The sequence below is a fragment of the Ranitomeya imitator genome, chromosome 7 (assembly GCF_032444005.1).
Source record: "Ranitomeya imitator isolate aRanImi1 chromosome 7, aRanImi1.pri, whole genome shotgun sequence".
Lineage (NCBI taxonomy): Eukaryota > Metazoa > Chordata > Amphibia > Anura > Dendrobatidae > Ranitomeya > Ranitomeya imitator.
The window spans coordinates 33868598-33891817 of NC_091288.1; the positions used below are offsets into that span (position 1 = coordinate 33868598).

Below are 23220 nucleotides of genomic sequence, written 5' to 3' on the forward strand. Positions count from 1 at the left end.
AGCCGACCAACCCCCCAACCCAACCAGCCCCCTTAAATATCAAATGTTATCAGATTCTAATCTAGGTTCGGACGGTAGGTGTCTTCAGCTCCATTACCCAGCCGGTCCCCGCGGTCTGGAGCTGGAGCACACTTACAACCGTCCAACACCGCAAAGCAGCAGCCTATGCTTCGCCTGCCCTGCTGTGTCTGTGTGAAGAGAGAGTGACGTCACCGCTGCTGGCGCTTCACTGATGCGGAAGTGCCAGCAGCGGTCAGCGGCACCTCAGCGGTCGTCAGAAGGGATCACAGTTCACAACAGCCAGGCAAGTCAAGGGTACTAGCGACAGCGGCGGCACAGCCGCGGCGTCGCTGTACACCTTGAGATTTGACTACGGCGCCCAGCACTTTCTCTGAGCCGGCTGTCAATTTGACAGCCGGCTCAGAGAACGGGATTATCTCAGACTGTGGGGGCAGCAGAATGCCGCCGACGGGGAGCCTCCTTGGACCGCCACATCATCAGGCGGCCCGCTGGCGCCCCCCTGTCGGCTGCGCCCGGGGCACATGCCCCGGCTGCCCCCCCCTGGATACGCCACTGGCCACAAGTCTGAGATGACTGCATTAGACCAACGTGTGCAGTTTTTAGATATTTAGTTAAGGTCTTCATTGGGTCCTGATGCACAAGCTGGAATGTTCTTTTTTTTTATCGATCAATGTATTTATTAAAATGTATCGGCATAAGCTTATATTGCACCAGGACGTTATTAACCCTTCACAGCTATGTTTTTGCCTTTCATATTTGTAAGGCATGTCCTTATGCACTAAAAATAACTTTGGCATTTCACTTGTAGCATTACTGTTTACATAAATTAGCTGCCTTCCAGGCACACCGGCCAGCGCTGGCCATGTTTGTCCGGTATATCTTACTAGCTTAACCTCAAGGAAAGCATTTCTTGAATATAAAGGACTTTAGCATACAAAATAGCAAGCTGAAAAAATCATCTTCGTGGGGAAATTAATTTTTGTTGTCCGTAAAACGGGGTGTGACAAAGTCAAGATAACGGGGCTTTGTTACAATGTCAAAGCTCAGAGATTACATAATTTTTCTGACATTTTATGATATTTTGCTAAAAAAAAGTAATTGCTTTATCTTTGACACTTTCTATCGGATCATTTTATCCCCAACTTCATTAAATAGATTTCATCAGGTCTAAGAGATCTATTTAATAATATATCTGGTTTATATTGTGAAATCTGGTGATGTATTTGATGATATTTTGCTAAAGAAGTAATTGCTCTGTCTTAGACACTTTGTACTGGATCATTTTTAATGAATGTAAGCCAATGTATGCCCATAGGTGCCTAGGGCATCAGTAGCAATCACACATAAGTCCTGGCGCCTGAAGAAGCTCAATGATCCATTACAATATTTTTTTTATAGGGGCCCATGTTTATGATCTGATTTTTTGTAGGTCACAACTGTATCCTAATTTAACCCCTCTGCCTCTTGGTCCTGAAAGTTAATAATCTATTGGTTACCTAATAAAAACCACATATGGCACCTCTTCCATGGCTACATAGACCTTTCACATTAACCAGCTGGTATGTTCTTCACAGAAGGCAAAGGATCCTGAAAATTAAATATTACTTGGAACTGAGTCTTTATCATATTAGCCTCAATCAATACTTCAAGGCTGCAATTTTCCCTGCAGTGTCCGGACATTTCTAGGAATTGTTCTTGTGTTCCAAATAGATTATTAGGAAACAGGAATCAGAAATTTACATAAATCCTTGAGATAAGGCAAACACTGAAGATAGCTTCTTGGAAGAGTCTCCCTGGCGAAACATTACGTATGTCGTTTAGCAAGACTTAAATAGGCCCGAGTATGTGGAGCAGAATGAGATTATCCTTCGTTATTCTGAAATGTGACGGTGTTTGGTGAGAGGCCAAGATGTTATCGTCGGGGACCTTATTATGCAGTGATTATGAGGAAAACTGGTACATTATTAAATTAGTAAGGCGATGCCAGGGGTATCCATCAGCTCTGTGTTATACAATGTATAGCCAAGTGCTCTATGTCCAACATGAAGCAATTGGACAGGTAGGAGGACAACCTCTTGTTTATTCCTTCAGTGATGTAAGGATTCGTCAGGTTGGGTTTTAGCTTGTCTGACCCATCTATGCTCCCAAGTTTGGTGGCGCCAGAGAGAGTCTCCACTTGAACTAATTTACACCTCGGTCCAGGCTGAAAGAATAATTGTTTTAATTTTTATTTTATAAAGAAACTGTGCACATGAAAATATGTAATGTTCTATTGTATCTTATCAGAGAAATCTGCTTCTTTCTCCTGGACTGATCTGTTGATCGCATTTCAGTGGTCAAATCTGTAGTCGGTGAAGACATTACTGAGATGAAGGCCATTTTGGGAAACCTTCACTGAAGAAACCCTCCCTACTTGCGATAGCCGAGTGAGCACCACACTCTCACTCTGACAGTCCATGTATTATCTGGTGGCCATTTGTAACACCTGTGCCGTTTCGTGCCTCTTCTGTTTCTGCTTTGGCCGCTGGGCAGCAGTGCACCTTTGTTGCTTGTGACAAGTCAACACCAGTCCTGTTTTCTGCCTAAGACTTATGGTGCTGCTTTATAAGGGAGCTATGCGGTTTATTTTGGTCTAGGTTTTGATCACTCCTTCCTGAGAGGCCTGGGATGGGCAACCAGCTATTTAAACCCCTGAAGCTCTGACTCCACTGCCAGTCAGTAGTATTGCTGCCTGGTAATACTGCTATGCTCTGATCCTGCTTGTTGTTCTGCTTGATCCTGTTCTTTGACCTGGGCTTGACTTCTGACTACCCACTTACTTTACGTTTTTGCCCCTAACGTGACCTCTTGGCTTCGACCCTGCTTGACAACTCTTCTTGCCAGCTTGTGCCACTGAACAGCAGCTGACTCTGGATTAACTCCAGATTCCTGAACAGGGGTTAAAGAGTTAAAGCCAGCAACCCCTGGTGTCTGGGAAATGTAGTAGCTTTTTTTCCAAACCCGGAAACCCCTTTCATGGATATTTGTGAAAGTAGTGTATCTAACTTTGGGTGCCTGTGATTGCTGTCAATTGTAGATGTTGGAGAAAAGATGGATAGGCCATGTTGGATTTGGAAACCGAATATCTTTATTTGAAATTGTCGTTTTCCAAAGGAGTTTCATACAAACCTCAAAGATTTGGGAAATTACTTATGGTGGAGGGCACCCAAAAGACTGTTTACCTTATCGATTGCCCACCCAGACTAAAAGGAGAAATAAATTAGGAGTAGGAAGTTAATGAAGTTAACAACACTTAACCCCTTTCTGACCTCGGATGGGATGGTACGTTCGAGGTCAGAACCCCCACTTTGATGTGGGCTCCGGCGGTGAGCCTGCATCAAAGCCGGGACATGTCAGCTGTATTGAACATCTGACATGTGCCTGCAATAGCGGCGGGTGTAATTGCGTTCCACCCACCGCTATTAACTAGTTAAATGTCGCTGTCAAGCACTGAGAGCAGCATGTAACTAGCGCTTCCGGCCATTGGGCCAGAAATGAGCGCATCGCTGACCTCCGTCATGTGATCGGGGGTCAGCGATGTGTTGGCATGACAACCAGACATCTATTGAAGACCTCTATGGTTGTTGATGCCGGATTGCTGTGAGCGGCACCCTGTGGTCGAAGCTCATAGCGATGCAGTAATTCAGCTACATAGGAGCAATCTATGCTTTGCTGCTATGTAACAGAGCCGATCGAGTTGTGCCAGCTTCTAGCCTCCCATGGAGGCTATTAAAGCATGGCAAAAGTAAAAAAAAATGTTTTAAAAAATATAAAAAAAAATAAAAAAATATAAAAGTTTAAATCACCCCCCTTTTGCCCCATTCAAAATAAAACAATAAAAAAAAAATCAAACCTACACATATTTGGCATTGCCGCATTCAGAACTGCCCGTTCTATCAATAAAAAAAAAGGATTAACCTGATCGCTAAACGGCATAGCGAGAAAAAAAATTGAAACCCCAGAATTATGTTTTTTTTTGATCGGAAATTTTTTTTTTTTTTAGCAAAGTTTGGAATTTTTTTTCACCACTTAGATAAAAAATAACCTAGACATGTTTTGTGTCTATGAACTCATAACGATGACCTGGAGAATCATAATGACAGGTCAGTTTTAGCATTTAGTAAACCTAGCAAAAAAGCCAAACAAAAAAACACTTTTTTTGCAATTTCACCGGACTTGGAATTTTTTTCCCGTTTTCTAGTACACGACATGCTAAAACCAATGATGTCGTTCAAAAGTAGAACTTGTCTCACAAAAAATAAGAACTAAGAACAAGCATATTGCACTTATAGACGTCCAGTCCCTAGAGCTATACTGTACCTCCATCTACGTCAGGTTTTATGCTAAGGCACCCGGTGGTCACTCCAACCCAAAAAATGATGGCATGATATCTGTATGAGCGTAGGGATCTTGTGTGCCGTCTACAAGCATTGCATGGGTGATGAGGCATTGATTGCAGGGTATCTTTTTTGGGCCAAATTATTATCGGAGTCAGGTACTAACCACAGGTGCATAAGGCTTACATCAAACGTGCTCCCGGAATGGCTTCTTTTCATAACCGAACAAAGACTCCTCGCACCGTTACCATGGTATAAAGATTGCTCTGCGTCCTTTGCTTATGTTATAATTTCATGTCCTCGTGTTTTGCATTTTCCAGTTGATCTGATCTGTTCTGTACATCGAAAAACATTGCGAATTAGCCTAAAAGTAGATTGTAAAAAAATATCAAATGGAGTAGCCATAAAAAGTAATGTTGATATTGGTCATACTAAGCTAGCGGCGTCTTCTGGTTCCTTATTTTCATGTATGTTTGGATGATGTCCCACACGCCTATGCCATTTTATGCAAGTGGAAGAAGTTGGGGTAGGGTTGGCTGTTGGCGTTAGGGCCGGACTGGAACTAAAATTCAGCCCTGGCATTTGAAGTCACACAGGCCCATTTGTCACATGGTGACTGTATAATATCTTTGTACACTTGTAGATTACAAGAAGTGAGGGGAGTGTAACACGACTATATAACATATAATTACAGCTGTATCCAGCATTACAGCTCAGTCCCCATAGAATGTAATGCAGCCAGTTCCCATAGAATGTAATGCAGCACAGCCCCCATAGAATGTAATACAGCAAGCCCCCATAGAATGTAATGCAGCCAGCCCCCATAGAATGTAGTACAGCCAGCCCCCATAGAATGTAATGCAGCCAGCCCCCATAGAATGTAATACAGCTCAGTCCCCATAGAATGTAATACAGCACAGCCCCATAGAATGTAATACAGCACAGCCCCATAGAATGTAATACAGCAAGCCCCCATAGAATGTAATACAGCAAGCCCCCATAGAATGTAATGCAGCCAGCCCCCATAGAATGTAGTACAGCCAGCCCCCATAGAATGTAATGCAGCCAGCCCCCATAAAATGTAATGCAGCACAGCCCCCATAGAATGTAATACAGCACAGCCCCATAGAATGTAATGCAGCCAGCCCCCATAGAATGTAGTACAGCCAGCCCCCATAGAATGTAATGCAGCCAGCCCCCATAGAATGTAATGCAGCCAGCCCCCGTAGAATGTAATACAGCACAGCCCCATAGAATGTAATACAGCACAGCCCCATAGAATGTAATACAGCACAGCCCCATAGAATGTAATGCAGCCAGCCCCCATAAAATGTAATGCAGCACAGCCCCCATAGAATGTAATACAGCCAGCCCCCATAGAATGTAATACAGCCAGCCCCCATAGAATGTAATGCAGCACAGCCCCCATAGAATATAATGCAGCCAGCCCCCATAGAATGTAATGCAGCACAGCCCCCATAGAATGTAATACAGCCAGCCCCCATAGAATGTAATACAGCCAGCCCCCATAGAATGTAATACAGCACAGCCCCCATAGAATGTAATGCAGCCAGCCCCCAAAGAATGTAATGCAGCACAGCCCCCACAGAATGTAATGCAGCCAGCCCCCAAAGAATGTAATGCAGCACAGCCCCCATAGAATGTAATGCAGCCAGCCCCCATAGAATGTAATGCAGCACAGCCCCCATAGAATGTAATACAGCCAGCCCCCATAGAATGTAATACAGCCAGCCCCCATAGAATGTAATGCAGCACAGCCCCCATAGAATGTAATGCAGCCAGCCCCCAAAGAATGTAATGCAGCACAGCCCCCACAGAATGTAATGCAGCCAGCCCCCAAAGAATGTAATGCAGCACAGCCCCCACAGAATGTAATACAGCCAGCCCCCATAGAATGTAATGCAGCACAGCCCCCATAGAATGTAATGCAGCCAGCCACCGTAGAATGTAATACAGCACAGCCCCATAGAATGTAATACAGCACAGCCCCATAGAATGTAATACAGCACAGCCCCCATAGAATGTAATGCAGCCAGCCCCCATAAAATGTAATGCAGCACAGCCACCATAGAATGTAATACAGCCAGCCCCCATAGAATGTAATACAGCCAGCCCCCATAGAATGTAATGCAGCACAGCCCCCATAGAATGTAATGCAGCCAGCCCCCATAGAATGTAATGCAGCACAGCCCCCATAGAATGTAATACAGCCAGCCCCCATAGAATGTAATACAGCCAGCGCCCATAGAATGTAATGCAGCACAGCCCCCATAGAATGTAATGCAGCCAGCCCCCAAAGAATGTAATGCAGCACAGCCCCCACAGAATGTAATGCAGCCAGCCCCCAAAGAATGTAATGCAGCACAGCCCCCATAGAATGTAATGCAGCCAGCCCCCATAGAATGTAATGCAGCACAGCCCCCATAGAATGTAATACAGCCAGCCCCCATAGAATGTAATACAGCCAGCCCCCATAGAATGTAATGCAGCACAGCCCCCATAGAATGTAATGCAGCCAGCCCCCAAAGAATGTAATGCAGCACAGCCCCCACAGAATGTAATGCAGCCAGCCCCCAAAGAATGTAATGCAGCACAGCCCCCACAGAATGTAATACAGCCAGCCCCCATAGAATGTAATGCAGCACAGCCCCCATAGAATGTAATGCAGCCAGCCCCCAAAGAATGTAATGCAGCACAGCCCCCATAGAATGTAATGCAGCCAGCCCCCAAAGAATGTAATGCAGCACAGCCCCCATAGAATGTAATACAGCACAGCCCCCATAGAATGTAATGCAGCCAGCCCCCATAGAATGTAATGCAGCACAGCCCCCATAGAATGTAATACAGCCAGCCCCCATAGAATGTAATACAGCCAGCCCCCATAGAATGTAATGCAGCACAGCCCCCATAGAATGTAATAAAGCCAGCCCCCATAGAATGTAATTCAGCACAGCCCCATAGAATGTAATACAGCCAGCCCCCATAGAATGGAATGCAGCCAGTCCCCATTGAATGTAATGCAGCCAGCCCCCATAGAATGTAATGCAGCCAGCCCCCATAGAATGTAATGCAGCACAGCCCCATAGAATGTAATGCAGCCCAGCCCCACTGAATGTAATGCAGGCAGCCCCCATAGAATGTAATGCAGCACAACCCCCATAGAATGTAATACAGCACCGCCCCCATAGAATAGCTCCACAATCCAGTTATCACTCATTGATATATAATAATAATAAAAAAAAACACTCTACTCACCTTTCCTCTTGCCCTGCGCTGCTCCTGGCTCCGGTCTCAGCAGCTGCAGTCTGCCCGCCCGGTCACACAGCAGGTCCGCGATGATATGACGTCATCGTGCAGCCGCAGTGTCAGCGGCAGACAGAGCGGGGAATGATGGGAGAGGGAGCGACAGCAGACGCTCTCTCCTCCATCATTGCATTCAACTGTACCGGCGTCTGTGACGCCGGCATAGTTGAATGCGGGGTCGGGAGTGTGCCGACAGCGGGGGGAGTGTGCCGACAGCGGCACACTCGAGCGGCCCACTACTGCCACCGGCCCTTCTGGCATTTGCCAGAACTGCCCGATGGCCAGTCCGACCCTGGTTGGCGTAGACAAGTAATGCCAACAATTTAGAAAAATCTTAGGCGCATTGTTAGCTGTGTATAGCCTTTGGAAAAGGAGGTCTAGCTCCAAATTTAATAATAGTAATAGTTTTATTGGAAAGTCAAAAGGCTTTTCTCAACAAGGTGGATGGGACTCTTGAGAAAAACTGTCCTTTTTGACCTTGGATTGATAGAAATGATGAGACCCTTATTAGTCAAGAAGTGACGGCATATCTTGACAATGAGGATATGACCAGTCATTTTCTAGACAGAATTAAAAAAAGACAGAAGTCTTCATGGTATGTTGCAGTTGGACCAATGCAAGAGTCTATCAGGGTCCGAATTATCTGCTTACGCTTACCCCCTGGACTGTCTAGGACAGAGTCACTAGCAATAAGTGCACCATTTTATGAGGCCCCTTTGACACATCAGTTTTTTGCCATCAGTCGCAATCCATCGAATTGTGAAAAAAATGGATCCGGCGACTGATGCCGCCGGATCCGTTTTTTTCTCATAGACTTGTATTAGCGACAGATGGCCTCACGTTTCATCCATCGTTCGCCAGATCCATCAAAAATTGTCTGTCCAAATTTTTGGACAACGGACAAAGTAACGTTTTTTGTGTCCGTCGAAAAAAAACGGACGGCGATGGATCGTTTGCTAGAATGGAAGCCTATGGTGCCAGATCCGTCAAATGATTCAGTTTTTTAAACTGAGCATGTACTAGTATCCTCTTAGGCTATGTTCATATGATGAGTTAGAAAAAAACGCAAGTAGCCTATTTTACTTAATAGGTGCTGAAATGCTGCAGACAATCTGCAACATAAAAAATCACCAAAATCTCAGGGAAGGCAACCTTGGACTCCTCAAGTTCCACGGGCAGATGTGACCATTACTTCTTCACTACATATAGCTAAAACGCTTCAATGGCACTCAGAGATAAAGAATGGGTACATGTCAGGCTAGGGTCACCATATTACAGATTTTGTATAGCTATGGACCCGTGAATTTCTTTGAGGCTCCATTGTTACTGCTTTGAGCTGAGATGCTAGAAAATTATCAATTATATTTTAAAGCAGATTTATCTAGGAGGAAGTTACATACATTTTTCTTCATTCTAAGCAGTGTGAGAGCATTAAAATTCCTTCTACAAAGAAAAAAAAGTAAAATTGGCATAAAATCAGCAGAGAGAAAATCTAGGAAAACATTTCTAAAAGAAAATCCGGTGCTAGCAAAAGCTGTTTCTTATTTATAGATCGTCCATTAACAGAAAAAAAGTGTTAATTGCATTTTCAAAAGATAGAAAAGACTACAAATAATAATTCAGTTGCACATAATCTTTAATTTCTTAATAGTTGAGCCTCCGGTTTATCCGAGGTAATGAGTTATTAGAATTTCAGATTAGTGGCCAATAAATCAGACCGGTCCTGATCTTTTGTGGTTACATACAGTTGAAACCAGAAGTTTCCGTCCACTGTATAAAAAGACACATCTGCATGTTTTTCTCAATACCTGACATGAAATCAGAATAAACATTTCCCATTTTAGGTCAGTTAGGATTACCATAATTTTTAATATTTCCAAATCCCAGAATAATGAGAGAGATAATGTGTTAAGGCATTTTTATTACTTGCTGCAAAGTCAAAAGTTTACATACATTTCATTAGTATTTGGTACATTGCCCTTAAACTGAATGATTTGGGTCAAGTGTTTGGGATATCCTTCCACAAGCTTCTCGCAATAGTTGGTCGGAATTTGGGCCCATTCCTCCTGACAAAACTGGTGTAACTGACCCAGCTTTGTAGGCCGCCTTGCTCGCACAGGCCTTTTCAGCTTGGCCCATACATTTTCAATAGGATTGAGATCAGGGCTTTGTGATGGCCGATCCAAAACATTGACTTTGTTATACTTAAGCCACTTTGTTACCATTTTGGCAGTACGCTTCGGGTCATTGTCCAATTGGAAGACCTATTTCCGCCCAAGCTTTAACTTTCTGGCTGATGTCTTGAGATGTTGCTTCAGAATTGCCACATAATCTTCTGTTCTCATGATGCCATCTATTTTGTGAAGTGCACCAGTCCCTCCTGCAGCAAAACAATCCCACAACATGATGCTGCTACCCATGTGTTTCACAGTTGGGATGTTGTTCTTTGGCTTTCAAACTTCTCCCTTTTTCCTCCAAACATAACGATGGTCATTATGCCCAAAAAGTTCAAATTTAGTTTCATCACCGCAGGACTTGTCTCTATAAATTAAGGTATTTGTTCCTGTATGCATTTGCAAACACCCAAAAGGCAGTTTACCTTATAGGTTACCCACCTAGACTAAAAGGTGAAATAAATTAGGAGCATTAAACTGGCTTTTTTATGTTTCTTTTGGAGTAATGGCTGCTTCCTGGCAGAGAGGCCTTTCAGCCCATGTTGATACAGTAATCATTTCATTGTGGATATTGACAGAATCTTACCAGCTTCCGCCATCATCTTCACAAGGTCTTTTGCTTTTGTCCTTGGGTTGATATGCACGTGTCAGACCAAAGCACATTCATCTCTGGGGCACAGAACCCATCTTCTTCCTGAGCGGTATGACGGCTGGACATTACCATCTTGTTTGTACTTACGTATAATTGTTTGCACAGATGAACGAGGCACCTTCAGGTAGCTTGAAGTTGTACCCAAGGATGAGCCAGATTTGTGCAAGTCCACAATTCTCTTCCTGATATCTTGGCTGATTCCTTGACACTTTCCGATGATGCTACACAAAGAAGCAGTGTGTTTCAGGTGTGCATTAAAATACATCCACTAGCGTGTCTCTAATTAACTCAGATATTGACAAAAAAAACAGAAGCTTCCAAACACATGACATCATTATATGGGCAGTGCAGAATTGCTTAAAGGGAACCTGTCACCTCATTTTTGAGCTATGAGCTGCGACCACTGCCTTTTGGGGCTTATTCTAGAATGCCGTAGATAAGCCCCCTATGTAACCTGAAAGAGAAGAAAAACAAGTTATATTATACTCACCCGGGGGGCGGTCCGGTCCGATGGGTGTCGCAGGTCCGGCACCTCCCATCTACATGCGATGTCGTCATCTTCCTTGCGTCTTCTCGTGGCTCCTGCGCAGGCATACTGATCTGCCCTGTTGCGAGCAGAGCCAAGTACTGCAGTGCGCAGGGCCTCACTGACCTTTCCTGGCGCCTGCGCACTGCAGTACTGTTCTCTGAGCTCAACAGGGCAGGTGAGTACGCCTGCGCAGGAGCCACGAGAAGAAGCAAGGAAGATGACGACATCGAATGAAGATGGGAGGCACCGGACCCAGACTTGCGACACCCATCGGACCAGACCGTCCCCCTGGGTGAGTATAATATAACTTGTTTTTCTTATCTTTCAGGTTAGATCGGGGGCTTATCTACGGCATTCTAGAATGCTGTAGATAAACCCCGAGAGGCAGTGGACGCAGCTCATAGCGGTGACAGGTTCCCTTTAAAGGCATAGTAATCTTAGTGTATGTAAACTTTTGACTTTGAAGTAAGTTATAAAAATGCCTTAAAACATTCTCTCTCTCATTATTCTGCCATTTGGCAAATATTAATAATTATGGTAATCCTAATTGACCTAAAACGGGAAAAGGTTTATTCTGATTTCATGTCAGGTATTGAGAAAAACAAGCGCATGTGTCTTTTTATGTAGTGTATGTAAACTTTTGGTTTCAACTGTACCTTCCAGAAGTCAAATTCCTACACTACTGTTGAACCCTCATGGATTTTTTACTATAAATGACATTTCTGGGAATATTTTTCATGCATAATGGTATTCTAGAGTCAGTGAATTACTTGATGCTAGATTAAGCTCAATATCATCAAAATGATTTATCACGAAGAAGGAACTTCACTCCTCTACTCAACTACTCCAGAAAATCTACTTATGTAAGCAAGACTACACTAAGACTCCACGTTCCCAAATTTGTAGCTTTTATTATAGCTAATACATAAACCTAACAATACTAAGGCAATGTTGTGTGTACAGATCCTGAGACTGTGTGGGATTAGAGATGGTCCCTGATGTTCTGTATGTTCCCTGCTATGAACATTTAGGTACACCATGTTCTGCTGTATGGTGGCTCCATAAGCAATGCTTGCAAGGAAATAATTGTAGAGCACTACTGTTTTTCACATCACAGTATTGGCACTATCTAACCACTAAAGAAAGAGGCGATGAACTGTCTATGTTGTCTTTCCTGTATTAGTTTATGATACCAGTAACAATGTTCCTGGAAGTCATTCTGTAGGAGAAAGACAGTGGATTCATTGTTATGGTGCCCTGGCTGAGGAGGACCTTCTCAAAATGTGTGTTTTGGTGTCCTGTGTGAGTGTGTACAACAAGGTCTGGGCCTGGACAGCCACCAAGGAATACGTTGCTGGGCTGAATAAGAGGTAAAATGTGGTTGAAGCTTAAGACGACTTGAGATTAAGTTGATGGCCAAGGTTGGATGGAGAGGGGGAGTAGAGATGGGTTTTGTAATATGGAAGCTTTCACTTAATACTCCACTTCTTTACAAAATGTGAGCTTGCACTGGAAGTGGCTGCCATCTTTTACTTGCTCTTCAAAGAGCTGTCAGTCTCTGGAAGACTGCCCCCTTGTCACAACCTGTTCTTGTGGGGTTACACTAGCAATTCTGTATAGGGCTTCCCTGTGCTTCCATGGGGCTTTTTGACCAGTATGACATTTTTTTGGCAGAATTGCTACTGAGCACCTCCAGTTTTTCTTTTGTTTTCAGAGCTGTGGTCTTAGACAGATTACAAATTATTGGCAACTCATATTGTTAAAGTTTCTACACAGCACAAAGCATCTCTCCAATTCCATCTATTTTAGTGTTGACGTTCTCGCCCAACTCACACCGTCTTTTAGAGTTTCCTCCATCCATGGGTGACGTCAACCACCATAGTGAATAGTGGTACATCTTCTTGTCATGTTATTGATTATCTTTCAGTGGTAACACTCTATCTTTGGTGCACCACGCCACTCAGACAACTTGGGAGCTCTTCGTCCCTATCTGTAGTCCCCTCTTTCTATGACAATTCTCTGACATTTTTGTCTTTAACACTTCACCCCACTGTCCTCTTGTTTTTTTATTTTCCATGTCATATTCTTCCACACGCCTTTCATTCTCTAAGGCAGTGTTCCCCAAGTTTGGTCCTCAAGAGCCACCAACGGGTCATGTTTTCAGGATTTGCTTAGTATATCATCTAGACAGGCAACAGTTCCATCACCTGTGCCATACTAAGGAAATCCTGAAAACGCGACCTGTTGGTGGTTCTTGAGGACTGGAGTTGTTCCCCAAATTGGGTCCTCAAGAGCCACCAACGGGTCATGTTTTCAGGATTTTCTTAGTATTGCCCAGGTGAGAATTCCATCATCTAGACAGGCAACAATTCCATCACCTGGGCCATACTAAGGAAATCCTGAAAACGCGACCTGTTGGTGGCTCTTGAGGACTGGAGTTGTTCCCCAAGTTGGGTCCTCAAGAGCCACCAACGGGTCATGTTTTCAGGATTTTCTTAGTATTGCCCAGGTGAGAATTCCATCATCTAGATAGGCAACAATTCCATCACCTGGGCCATACTAAGGAAATCCTGAAAACGCGACCTGTTGGTGGCTCTTGAGGACTGGAGTTGTTCCCCAAGTTGGGTCCTCAAGAGCCACCAACGGGTCATGTTTTCAGGATTTTCTTAGTATTGCCCAGGTGAGAATTCCATCATCTAGACAGGCAACAATTCCATCACCTGGGCCATACTAAAGGCCCCTTCACATTTAGCGACGCTGCAGCGATACCGACAACGATCCGAATCGCTGCAGCGTCGCTGTTTGGTCGCTGGAGAGCTGTCACACAGACCGCTCTCCAGCGACCAACGATGCCGGTAACCAGGGTAAACATCGGGTAACTAAGCGCAGGGCCGCGCTTAGTAACCCGATGTTTACCCTGGTTACCATGCTAAAAGTAAAAAAAAAAACAGTACATACTTACCTACCGCTGTCTGTCCTCCAGCGCTGCGCTCTGCTTCTCTGCTCTCCTCCTGTACTGTCTGGGAGCCGGAAAGCAGAGCGGTGACGTCACCGCTCTGCTTTCCGGCTCACAGCCAGTACAGGAGGAGTGCAGAGCGCAGCGCTGGAGGACAGACAGCGGTAGGTAAGTATGTACTGTTTGTTTTTTTTTACTTTTAGCATGGTAACCAGGGTAAACATCGGGTAACTAAGCGCAGTTACCAGTGAAGACATCGCTGGATCGGTGTCACACACGCCGATCCAGTGATGTCCACGGGAGATCCAGCGACGAAATAAAGTTCTGGACTTTATTCAGCGACCAACGATCTCCCAGCAGGGGCCTGATCATTGGTCGCTGTCACACATAACGATTTAATTAACGATATCGTTGCTACGTCACAAATAGCAACGATATCGTTAACAATATCGTTATGTGTGAAGGTACCTTAAGGAAATCCTGAAAACACGACCTGTTGGTGGCTCTTGAGGACTGGAGTTGGGGAACACTGCTCTAAGGCATGTCTCATGGGATTGAACTGAAGACTGCAGCAATCAATTCACCAATATCATGCCTTTCTATAGCAGCTTACCAGACTTCGCTTCCTTTGTAAGATCCTTTCTTTGAAAGCCACTCCATTCTCCCAGCTTAGTTCTCTTTTGTCTTGAGCAACCAGGAACCAATGCCTCCATTGTGGCTTCAGCCACACACTAATTCACTTCCTGCTAGCAGCTCCTTATATAACCTATTGCTATCATTTGCTGTAACAAAGCCATCTAACAGTACCAGATAATATTACAGCATAACATAGCAGCTGAAATTCAGCATAATGGTAAGGCTTCCCTCCCCCCTTACAGGAATGCACAATCAATATTACCGACAAAAATACTGAAGTCTAAATCACACAATTTTATGGCTTTACACTTTTTTTATTTCATTAATTAATGAAAATATAGTGTGTTAAGAATTCTCAAAAACTGAGGTCAGCTTGGTTTCGGAAAAACAGACTGAAATATGTGATAAGAACGTCTCCAACAATTTAAATCTATTACTATGAAAAAAAGGCAAAAAAAAAAAAAGCGCCTTGTAACGCAACCGATCCCCACATTGGTATTTCAGAGCTCAAAGACTGTTAATGCCCAAAACTGCTTGCTTCATCTGTGGCCTTATGTAAATTTAGAGGGTAAAATGCCATTGATTCCTTGCCACTAATTATCATATTAATAACTTATTTTAACACCCAAATAATTATCAGCTGTCAACAGAAATTTTTTCTGGCTAAAATTTGTTAAAAATGTGTTAAAGTTAAATCAAAGCCGTATAAATCAAAGCGATGAGAAATGTAAGAAACGCTGATCCTGCCTGATTAATTTCACTAGTCTAATTCCCCACATTGCAGATTTGTTGTGAAAATTTCTCTGACAGGGTTTTTTTTCTCTCACGTGAAGGCACTAATATGAAGTTTTTTTTTAAATTCTATTACTTTGCAATAAGGAGTGATTTCATGTTCTCAAAGCTATTTGCTAGATTCCTGATCCCCAACCTATAGCTCATCAGCATTTGGGAAACGGCAAATCTCAGCAGGATCACACGTGGTCGGCAAGCTTTAGGTTCAGTAGTTCTTCACCAGAGTACAGGTCACTTATAGGGAACCTGACAGGTAGCTCATGCTCCCCAAGCCATTGGCAGCATGATTCAGAGTCCGGCGGTGTTATTTTAGCCAGGTTTGTTTTACCATGAAGTGTTCCATTGTTTCAGAGAAAGCATACTGTACATGTGGCTTCTCCTTACTCAGTTCCCCTTAATCCACAGGACTCTCAAGGTACCGTCACATTTAGCGACGCTGCAGCGACATAGGCAACGATGCCGATCGCTGCAGCGTCGCTGTTTCGTCGCTGTGTGGTCGCTGGAGAGCTGTCACACAGACAGCTCTCCAGCGACCAACGATGCCGAAGTCCCCTGGTAACCAGGGTAAACATCGGGTTACTAAGCGCAGGGCCGCGCATAGTAACCCGATGTTTACCCTGGTTACCATTGTAAATGTAAAAAAAACCAAACACTACATACTCACATTCCGGTGTCTGTCCCCCGGCCTCAGCTTCCCTGCACTGTGTCAGCGCCGGCCGGCCGTAAAGCAGAGCGGTGATGTCACCGCTGTGCTTTACGGCCGGCCGGCGCTCACAGTCAGTGCGGGAAGCTGACGGCGAGGGGACAGACACCGGAATGTAAGTATGTAGTGTTTTTTTTTTTTTTACATTTACAATGGTAACCAGGGTAAACATCTGGTTACTAAGCGCAGCCCTGCACTTAGTAACCCGATGTTTATCCTGGTTACCAGTGAAGACATCGCTGAATCGGCGTCACACACGCCGATTCAGCGATGTCTGCGGGAGATCCAGGGACGAAATACAGTTCTGGCCTTTCTGCTCCGACCAACGATGTCACAGCAGGATCCTGATCGCTGCTGCGTGTCAAACACAACGATATCGCTATCCAGGACGCTGCAACGTCACGGATCGCTAGCGATATCGTTGTTAAGTCGCTCAGTGTGAAGGTACCTTTAGTCTCTCCCTATGTGTATAGGGAGAGACCTGTCACTCAAAGGGAGCAGGGCAGGGAGAATAATAATATTATTAATACACCCACTACATATTGGGATAGGATCTTGGAGATGGGGATACTCCTGCACTCTAAAGTCATGTATCCACTCCTAGACGGCTCCTCTCCACCATTATGACATGATGCACCTTTCACGTCCTCATGTGATGTGTTGCTAATCAGGGGGACTAGCGCTGTGTGTTAATAGGTCACGTGATAGTGTGAATGACGTGAGTACGTGAGACATCAGGTCACATTATATGACTCATTAGCACCCTCCCATTTCTGTGGATGTTGTCTTTTATATGAGTGGGTGCCATGTGAGTACCGAACACGTTGTTTTTTTACTGGTCCCCTAAGTGCACTTCACAATTCAGAACCATCATGATTAGTTGGATCTACGATAACGCACTAGAATTAGATGAGATATAATGGCTAAGAAAGAAAAAGCTTTTGTTGCCTAAAGTCCCCCATACTCTTCGGATAGCTGTTCCCCAAACGCACTCGCGGACACCAACAGAAAAGGTCCCCTGTGCAAGAACAGAGCTCCAAAAATGCAAAATTGCACCTGCTTTGGAGTTAAATATGGCTCCTTTAACATTTTGGACCCCTGTGGTTGCACCAATGATATGTCTGTCCCTGGCCAAACGATGGTTCAGGTGATTGATCACTGGTCCTGCAGTCATCTCGGCCGTCTCTGCCATACACAGGAGCACTCCGAGCGCTCCTGTGTTCTCTATGAGTGCCGCTTGACAAGCAGTCCGAAATCAGAGATGCCAGATCCTTATCTCTCCCATTATCATCTGTCTGTTAGACTGTTGGCCGAACTCGTTAATATATGTAGGTTTAGCCGATGACAGCCCAATGTCTAGGGAGGCAGGCCTTCACGAGGGACTGTCACACCGGTTTTACTCCCGGAATTATGGCGTCGGGTGACATAATGTATGATAGCTGGACCCTCTAATCTTCATTCCAGGTACGTTTACAAGTTGGCATTACATTTGGTGCTGGAATCTATAGAAATTTCTCCAGAGTATCCCAAGAACCATGTTTCTACATGACAAACCCATTCTGCATGCTGCTCCTTCTACTGTAAGCACACTGTGTGGTTTTAATGTCCTACTGTACCATGACCTGCAGCTTCTCCAGACTTGTGTCCCATCGAACAGATCTGGGACATCAATGGCCAGGAATTGCAAAGGTTGCTGCCAGCAGCGGATCTTGATGATTTGCCTAAGAGCGTTCAATGTGGCAGATCATTCCTCAGACAAACATTAATAACCTCATTAATAATATCCAATTCTGCTTGGATTTCTGCTCATACTCGATACTGAATAAACCGAGATATTTTGAACATTTTGTCTCCATTTTTTCATCATGTGCACATCTGTACCATGTCTACCCATCCGGTGATTTCTGCTCATACTCGATACTGAATAAACCGAGATATTTTGAACACTTTGTTTCCATTTTTTCATCATTTGCGCATCTGTAACATGTCTACCCATCCGGTGATTTCTGCTCATACTCGATACTGAATAAACCGAGATATTTTGAACATTTTGTCTCCATTTTTTCATCATGTGCACATCTGTACCATGTCTACCCATCCGGTGATTTCTGCTCATACTCGATACTGAATAAACCGAGATATTTTGAACATTTTGTTTCCGTTTTTTCACCATTTGCACATCTGTACCATGTCTACCCATCCGGTGATTTCTGCTCATACTCGATACTGAATAAACCGAGATATTTTGAACACTTTGTTTCCATTTTTTCATCATTTGCGCATCTGTAACATGTCTACCCATCCGGTGATTTCTGCTCATACTCGATACTGAATAAACCGAGATATTTTGAACACTTTGTTTCCATTTTTTCATCATTTGCACATCGGTACCATGTCTACCCATCCGGTGATTTCCAGAATTCCACCACTTTTCCTTCTTGGGGTTGCAATTTCCTTGTTGAGGAGGGTAGATCAGGTGAAATGCATCCTAGAAATGGTTGACTGCCTTGTATTATGTGGCAGTTTTACTCTCAGTTTACCCTACATATCTGCACTTTCCCTGTTCTTCCTGTTCTGGCGACACATGCTGCTAGTGATTGCGGCCTGCCAGCAGTATGGGATGTGAGTGGGGGAGGGCCCATGTTACATGAGCGAGCATCTGTCACATTGATAGAAATTCACCATTCAGCTCCATGACAGAACATCACGTAAAAAAAGCAGAGGGGAGGGGGGCAACAACACTTTTACTTTTCTATTTGTCATATTTCGCTGGACCGCCGTCTTCTTTTTCTCCCCTCTAATCTGTAAATCCTCAGGGTAATGTTAATTCTGGCTTGGCAGATTTTTTTTTATTTTTTATTTTTTTTTTACCAGCTGACCAGTGAATCTTGACTTCCTTTTGGTTGGGGTATAACAGAGATAGAAGGAAAATAAATCCATGGCAGCAAGATGGATTTTCCTGTGACAGTGATGAGCTGAGAGAAGCTCTCGTTGGCCGAGGTTGCATAGCTCTGGGCACTAATCCTACCCTGTTCAGAAAGCATTAACGTTACCACCGAGCAGATATCGGGGGGCTTCGCAGCGCAGATCTTTTTTAAAGCCAAGTCACATAGGAGCACAATTTTTTTTTTATTACATTTTTTTTACATTTATTTCTATGAAATCTCACAACAATAGGAAGATAAATGGGTCTCGGACATTGTACGGAGATTAGAAATACAATCGATAGAGGCTTCTGGTATTAGTGGAGCCATGCTGTCTGCAAGCAATGACTTGTTCCAGGCGCTGTGTCACCAGGTAAGGCTTTTATTTTTTTCATGTCACTTTATTTTTTTATTTTTTATTACATTTATGCAATTTCCCAGGCCATTACAAGTGTAATATTATTAGACATAGGGGGGTGTAAATATTAAAATGCAATAATAAATGTAAAAATAAACAATATTTACATATCATATATCTGTTGAAAATGTGCAATTAAATGTACTAAATATTTACGGTTTGTTCATTAGTAAATGTAAAAAAGGTAAAAATTATGGAGATTAAAGGTCAGATGATGACTTGCTTGGCTGATCCATTTATTATGACATTTGATGGGAGACCTGTTTTTTTTTTTCTGGAATATTTAGGTGATATTTTCATTACTAGGTCACCCCCGTTAAAGCCCTCTCGTCATTACAGTGTTAACTAATGCTTGCTCAAACATCGCCAAGTCTGTCATGTCGTGTTAGGTGCCAGACCGGTGATGGCGTCGCTCATTCATTATACATATTGATATTAACAATCATTGCTGGAACGTTTCCGAACCATTGTTTCAATATTATATATTTTATTTTAGATATTTATATAATATTTATTATATATATATTTATTTATTATATTATAAAATTATATTTATATATTTTTTTTTTATAGAAATAGGACACTGTTATACAATTAATCAAGGTCTTGACTTGTGATTGCGTTTTGTCATCCATTTTACAGTCCCTTTTTTAATAGAAATTAGAGCAGAAATTAGATTATTGTTTGATAAAGGCCATATGGCCAAAACATTTCTACATGGTTTTGCTACTATTTTTGTCTGCAAGGCCGGATTCGGATGGCAGAACTAAAATGTGGGGCCAGTCGCGTCTACAAATTGCACACGTGATTGTCTCTGATTTTGCAAAACCGACGAGCGCAGCGCAGGAGCCGTCTGTTATCAACATACACTAGTCCGGTCCGTAGATCAGACAGATTAGTGCATGGTGCGATTTTAATTTTTTTGTTTTTACCGACCATCATTGGTCTGAACAGGCACACTGGCTGTTTTCGGATCAGTGTGTTATCCGTCGAGCATACGGACAGCATATTGGCCTCAAAAAAACCGACCACCTGACCGAGGTTTTAGGGCTTGCGCACACTTTGAGTATTTGCGGTGTCTTTTCAGTGTGTTTTTCGTGCATAAAAATGCTACGTATTACAGCACCAGCAAAATGAATGAGATTTCAGTAATCTCGTGCGCATGCTGTTTTTCCCCAAAATTAAATGAAGGTATTAAAAAATGTAAGTAAAATTGTGAATGTTGTATAGAAACGCATTTTTAGTGCAGAAAAATCCGCGAGAAAATACTCAAACAAGTGCACATACCCATAAACGGATGGAATAAATAAAAGATGATGCTTTAAATCTACCTCTCGTGCCTGGGAAGCTTGGCCATTATTGAAAATTAAATTACTGTAGATCCCCAAGGAAATCAATCTTGTTGGAGTCTGCATCTACCCAAATACAGATGCTAAAATATACATGATGGCTGTCTGAGGAGGGAAATGTTCAATATTCCACTCCAAAAACTAGTAGCGACTAAACATATTAAACAATACATGTTACAAGATAGGGAATTATGGCATGGGTATCATTGGATAGTCGGTTGTGTGACACTGGGACTTACGTAGGTGAACAATAGGGGCAGAAGGCCAAAAAAAGGTAAAAAAAAAAAAGTAATGTTTATTTTGGGTTGTTGTGATGACTGCACAGCAGTAATGTAACCAGGGTCTTTCAGGCCCCAGAATGTATGTTTGTATATTCTGGGGTCTCAGCAAGTTACTTACAAGTGCGGTTTCCGATAATAATATCATACAAGTTATATATAATACCACCATGTCATGACCAAATATTGCCACCGCATAATGAGTAAATTATACCATCAAACTGTTAATTAATGACAATCCATTTACTGACCTCAATATTATAAAAGTATCTACAGTGGCAATATAATCGTCGATCAGTAGATCAGTTTTGGACAGGCGCTCTGCAGACTATACAAGGGAATGCAGTACAGTTTAAGGGGTTGTCCAGGCTTGGGTTTCTGTTCTGTAGACTTGTAAATCCTGCGCTGTGCCCGGAGCAGGCGGGCGCGTGACCTCAAGTATGGAATTTGTTTATACGAGGTCACATGCCAACTAGACGTCCTTGGCCTTGCTCAATACAAGTCATTTCAGTGAGGCTGAACATGTCTAGTCGGCATGTGGCTGAAAGCATGCATTTTGCGTAATTGCTGACATATGGACGCCAGCCCTAAGCACAGGTACTGGAGACTCCTGACAGCGTGCACGGTGCGCACTGTGAGGAATCACAGGTCTGCAGTCACATAGAGTGACTGCAGACTTGAACCCCAAGCCTGCACAAAACCTGTAAATTCAGTGTTTTACATGTACTGTCTTCTCTGCTTGCAGTTACTCACTTCCCACCAGCCCAGACTACCATAAAGCATCCTTCCAGACAAAGCTCACTGTTGCAAATTTTCCAGACTTTTTAACTCCGCTAATAATCCTTACAGTTAGGTCTTAGGCTACTTTCACACTAGCGTCGGAATCTCCCCGTCGCAATGCGTCGGGGAGAGATTCCGACGCTAGCGTTTAGCGCATTGCACAATGGAGGCAGCGGATGCATTTTTCTGGCGCATCCGCTGCCCCATTGTAAGGTGCGGGGAGGTGGGGGCGGAGTTCCGGCCGCGCATGCGCGGTTGGAAAAAGCGGTCCGTCAGGAGCAAAAAACGTTACATGTAGCGTTTTTTGCTCCCAACGGTCCGCAGAAGCACGACGCATCCGTCGCTCGACGGATGCGACGTGTGGCAATCCGTCGCAAATGCGTCGTCAATACAAGTCTATTGGGAAAAAACGCATCCTGCAAGCACTTTTGCAGGATGCGTTTTTTCTGCAAAACGACACATTGTGACGGATTGCAGAAAACGCTAGTGTGAAAGTAGCCTTAGGCTACTTTCACACTTCCGTTTTTTTGAATTCGTCACAATGCGTCGGCACGACATATCGACGGATGCTTCAAAAATAGTGGAAAGCGGATGCAACGCATCCAGTATTTTGACGGATCCGCTAGACGGTTCCGTCGAAAAATTGGATCCGTTGCATCCGTTTTGTCTGTTTTTTTCATCCTTTTTTTGATGGATCCGTTTTCCATGCCTAAAAATGGAAGTCTCCCAAATGTGATTGGCTACTGGAAAACAGGGAAACCAATATATTGACTGGCTGGCTGTCTTCAGCCTGGCAGGAGTCCTGCTGGCACATTTGGGGGTGACACCCCAGGCCAGGTTTATGTAGATTTGGGGCCTGTCTGGCCAATTGGCTACAAATTCCTGATTGTGAGCATGCTCAGTTTAAAAAAACGGATTCCAGCGCTGGATTCCGTCATACGACGTGTCACGACGGATCCTGTGTCCATAGGCTTCCGTTCTAGTCAACAACGTAATTGCCGCAGGATCCGTCGCGACACGTTTTCCCGACGCAGACAAAAAACGTTACATTGAACGTTTTTTCCAGACGATGGTCCGCCAAAACACGACGGATCCGTCGCACGACGGATGTGACGTGTGGCCATCCATCGCGATCCGTCGCTAATACAAGTCTATGGGAAAAAAAACGGATCCTGCGGGCATATTTGCAGGATCCGTTTTTTTTCCCAAAATGACGCATTGCAACGGGTCTGAAAAGACAGAAGTGTGAAAGAGGCCTAACTCAGACGCCTGTATTTTTCATGTGTAGAACATTACAACATTTCACGT

The 23220-nt window shown here is 43.7% G+C and overlaps 1 protein-coding gene across 4 annotated transcripts in view; it reads left to right on the forward strand.

Annotated features, from left to right (window-relative positions):
• The window catches only part of SLC4A10 (solute carrier family 4 member 10), a 241875-nt gene that overhangs the window by 35337 nt on the left and 183318 nt on the right, over positions 1-23220 (forward strand). The window contains exon 1 of one of the 4 annotated variants that reach the window (XM_069733041.1): positions 18910-19460. The exons of the other annotated variants lie outside the window; for them this stretch is intronic. Coding sequence (XP_069589142.1) covers positions 19416-19460 — 45 coding nt within the window. The 5' untranslated portion in view covers positions 18910-19415. Of the gene's footprint in view, positions 1-18909; positions 19461-23220 lie in introns of those variants that run through there. 4 annotated transcript variants of the gene reach the window in all.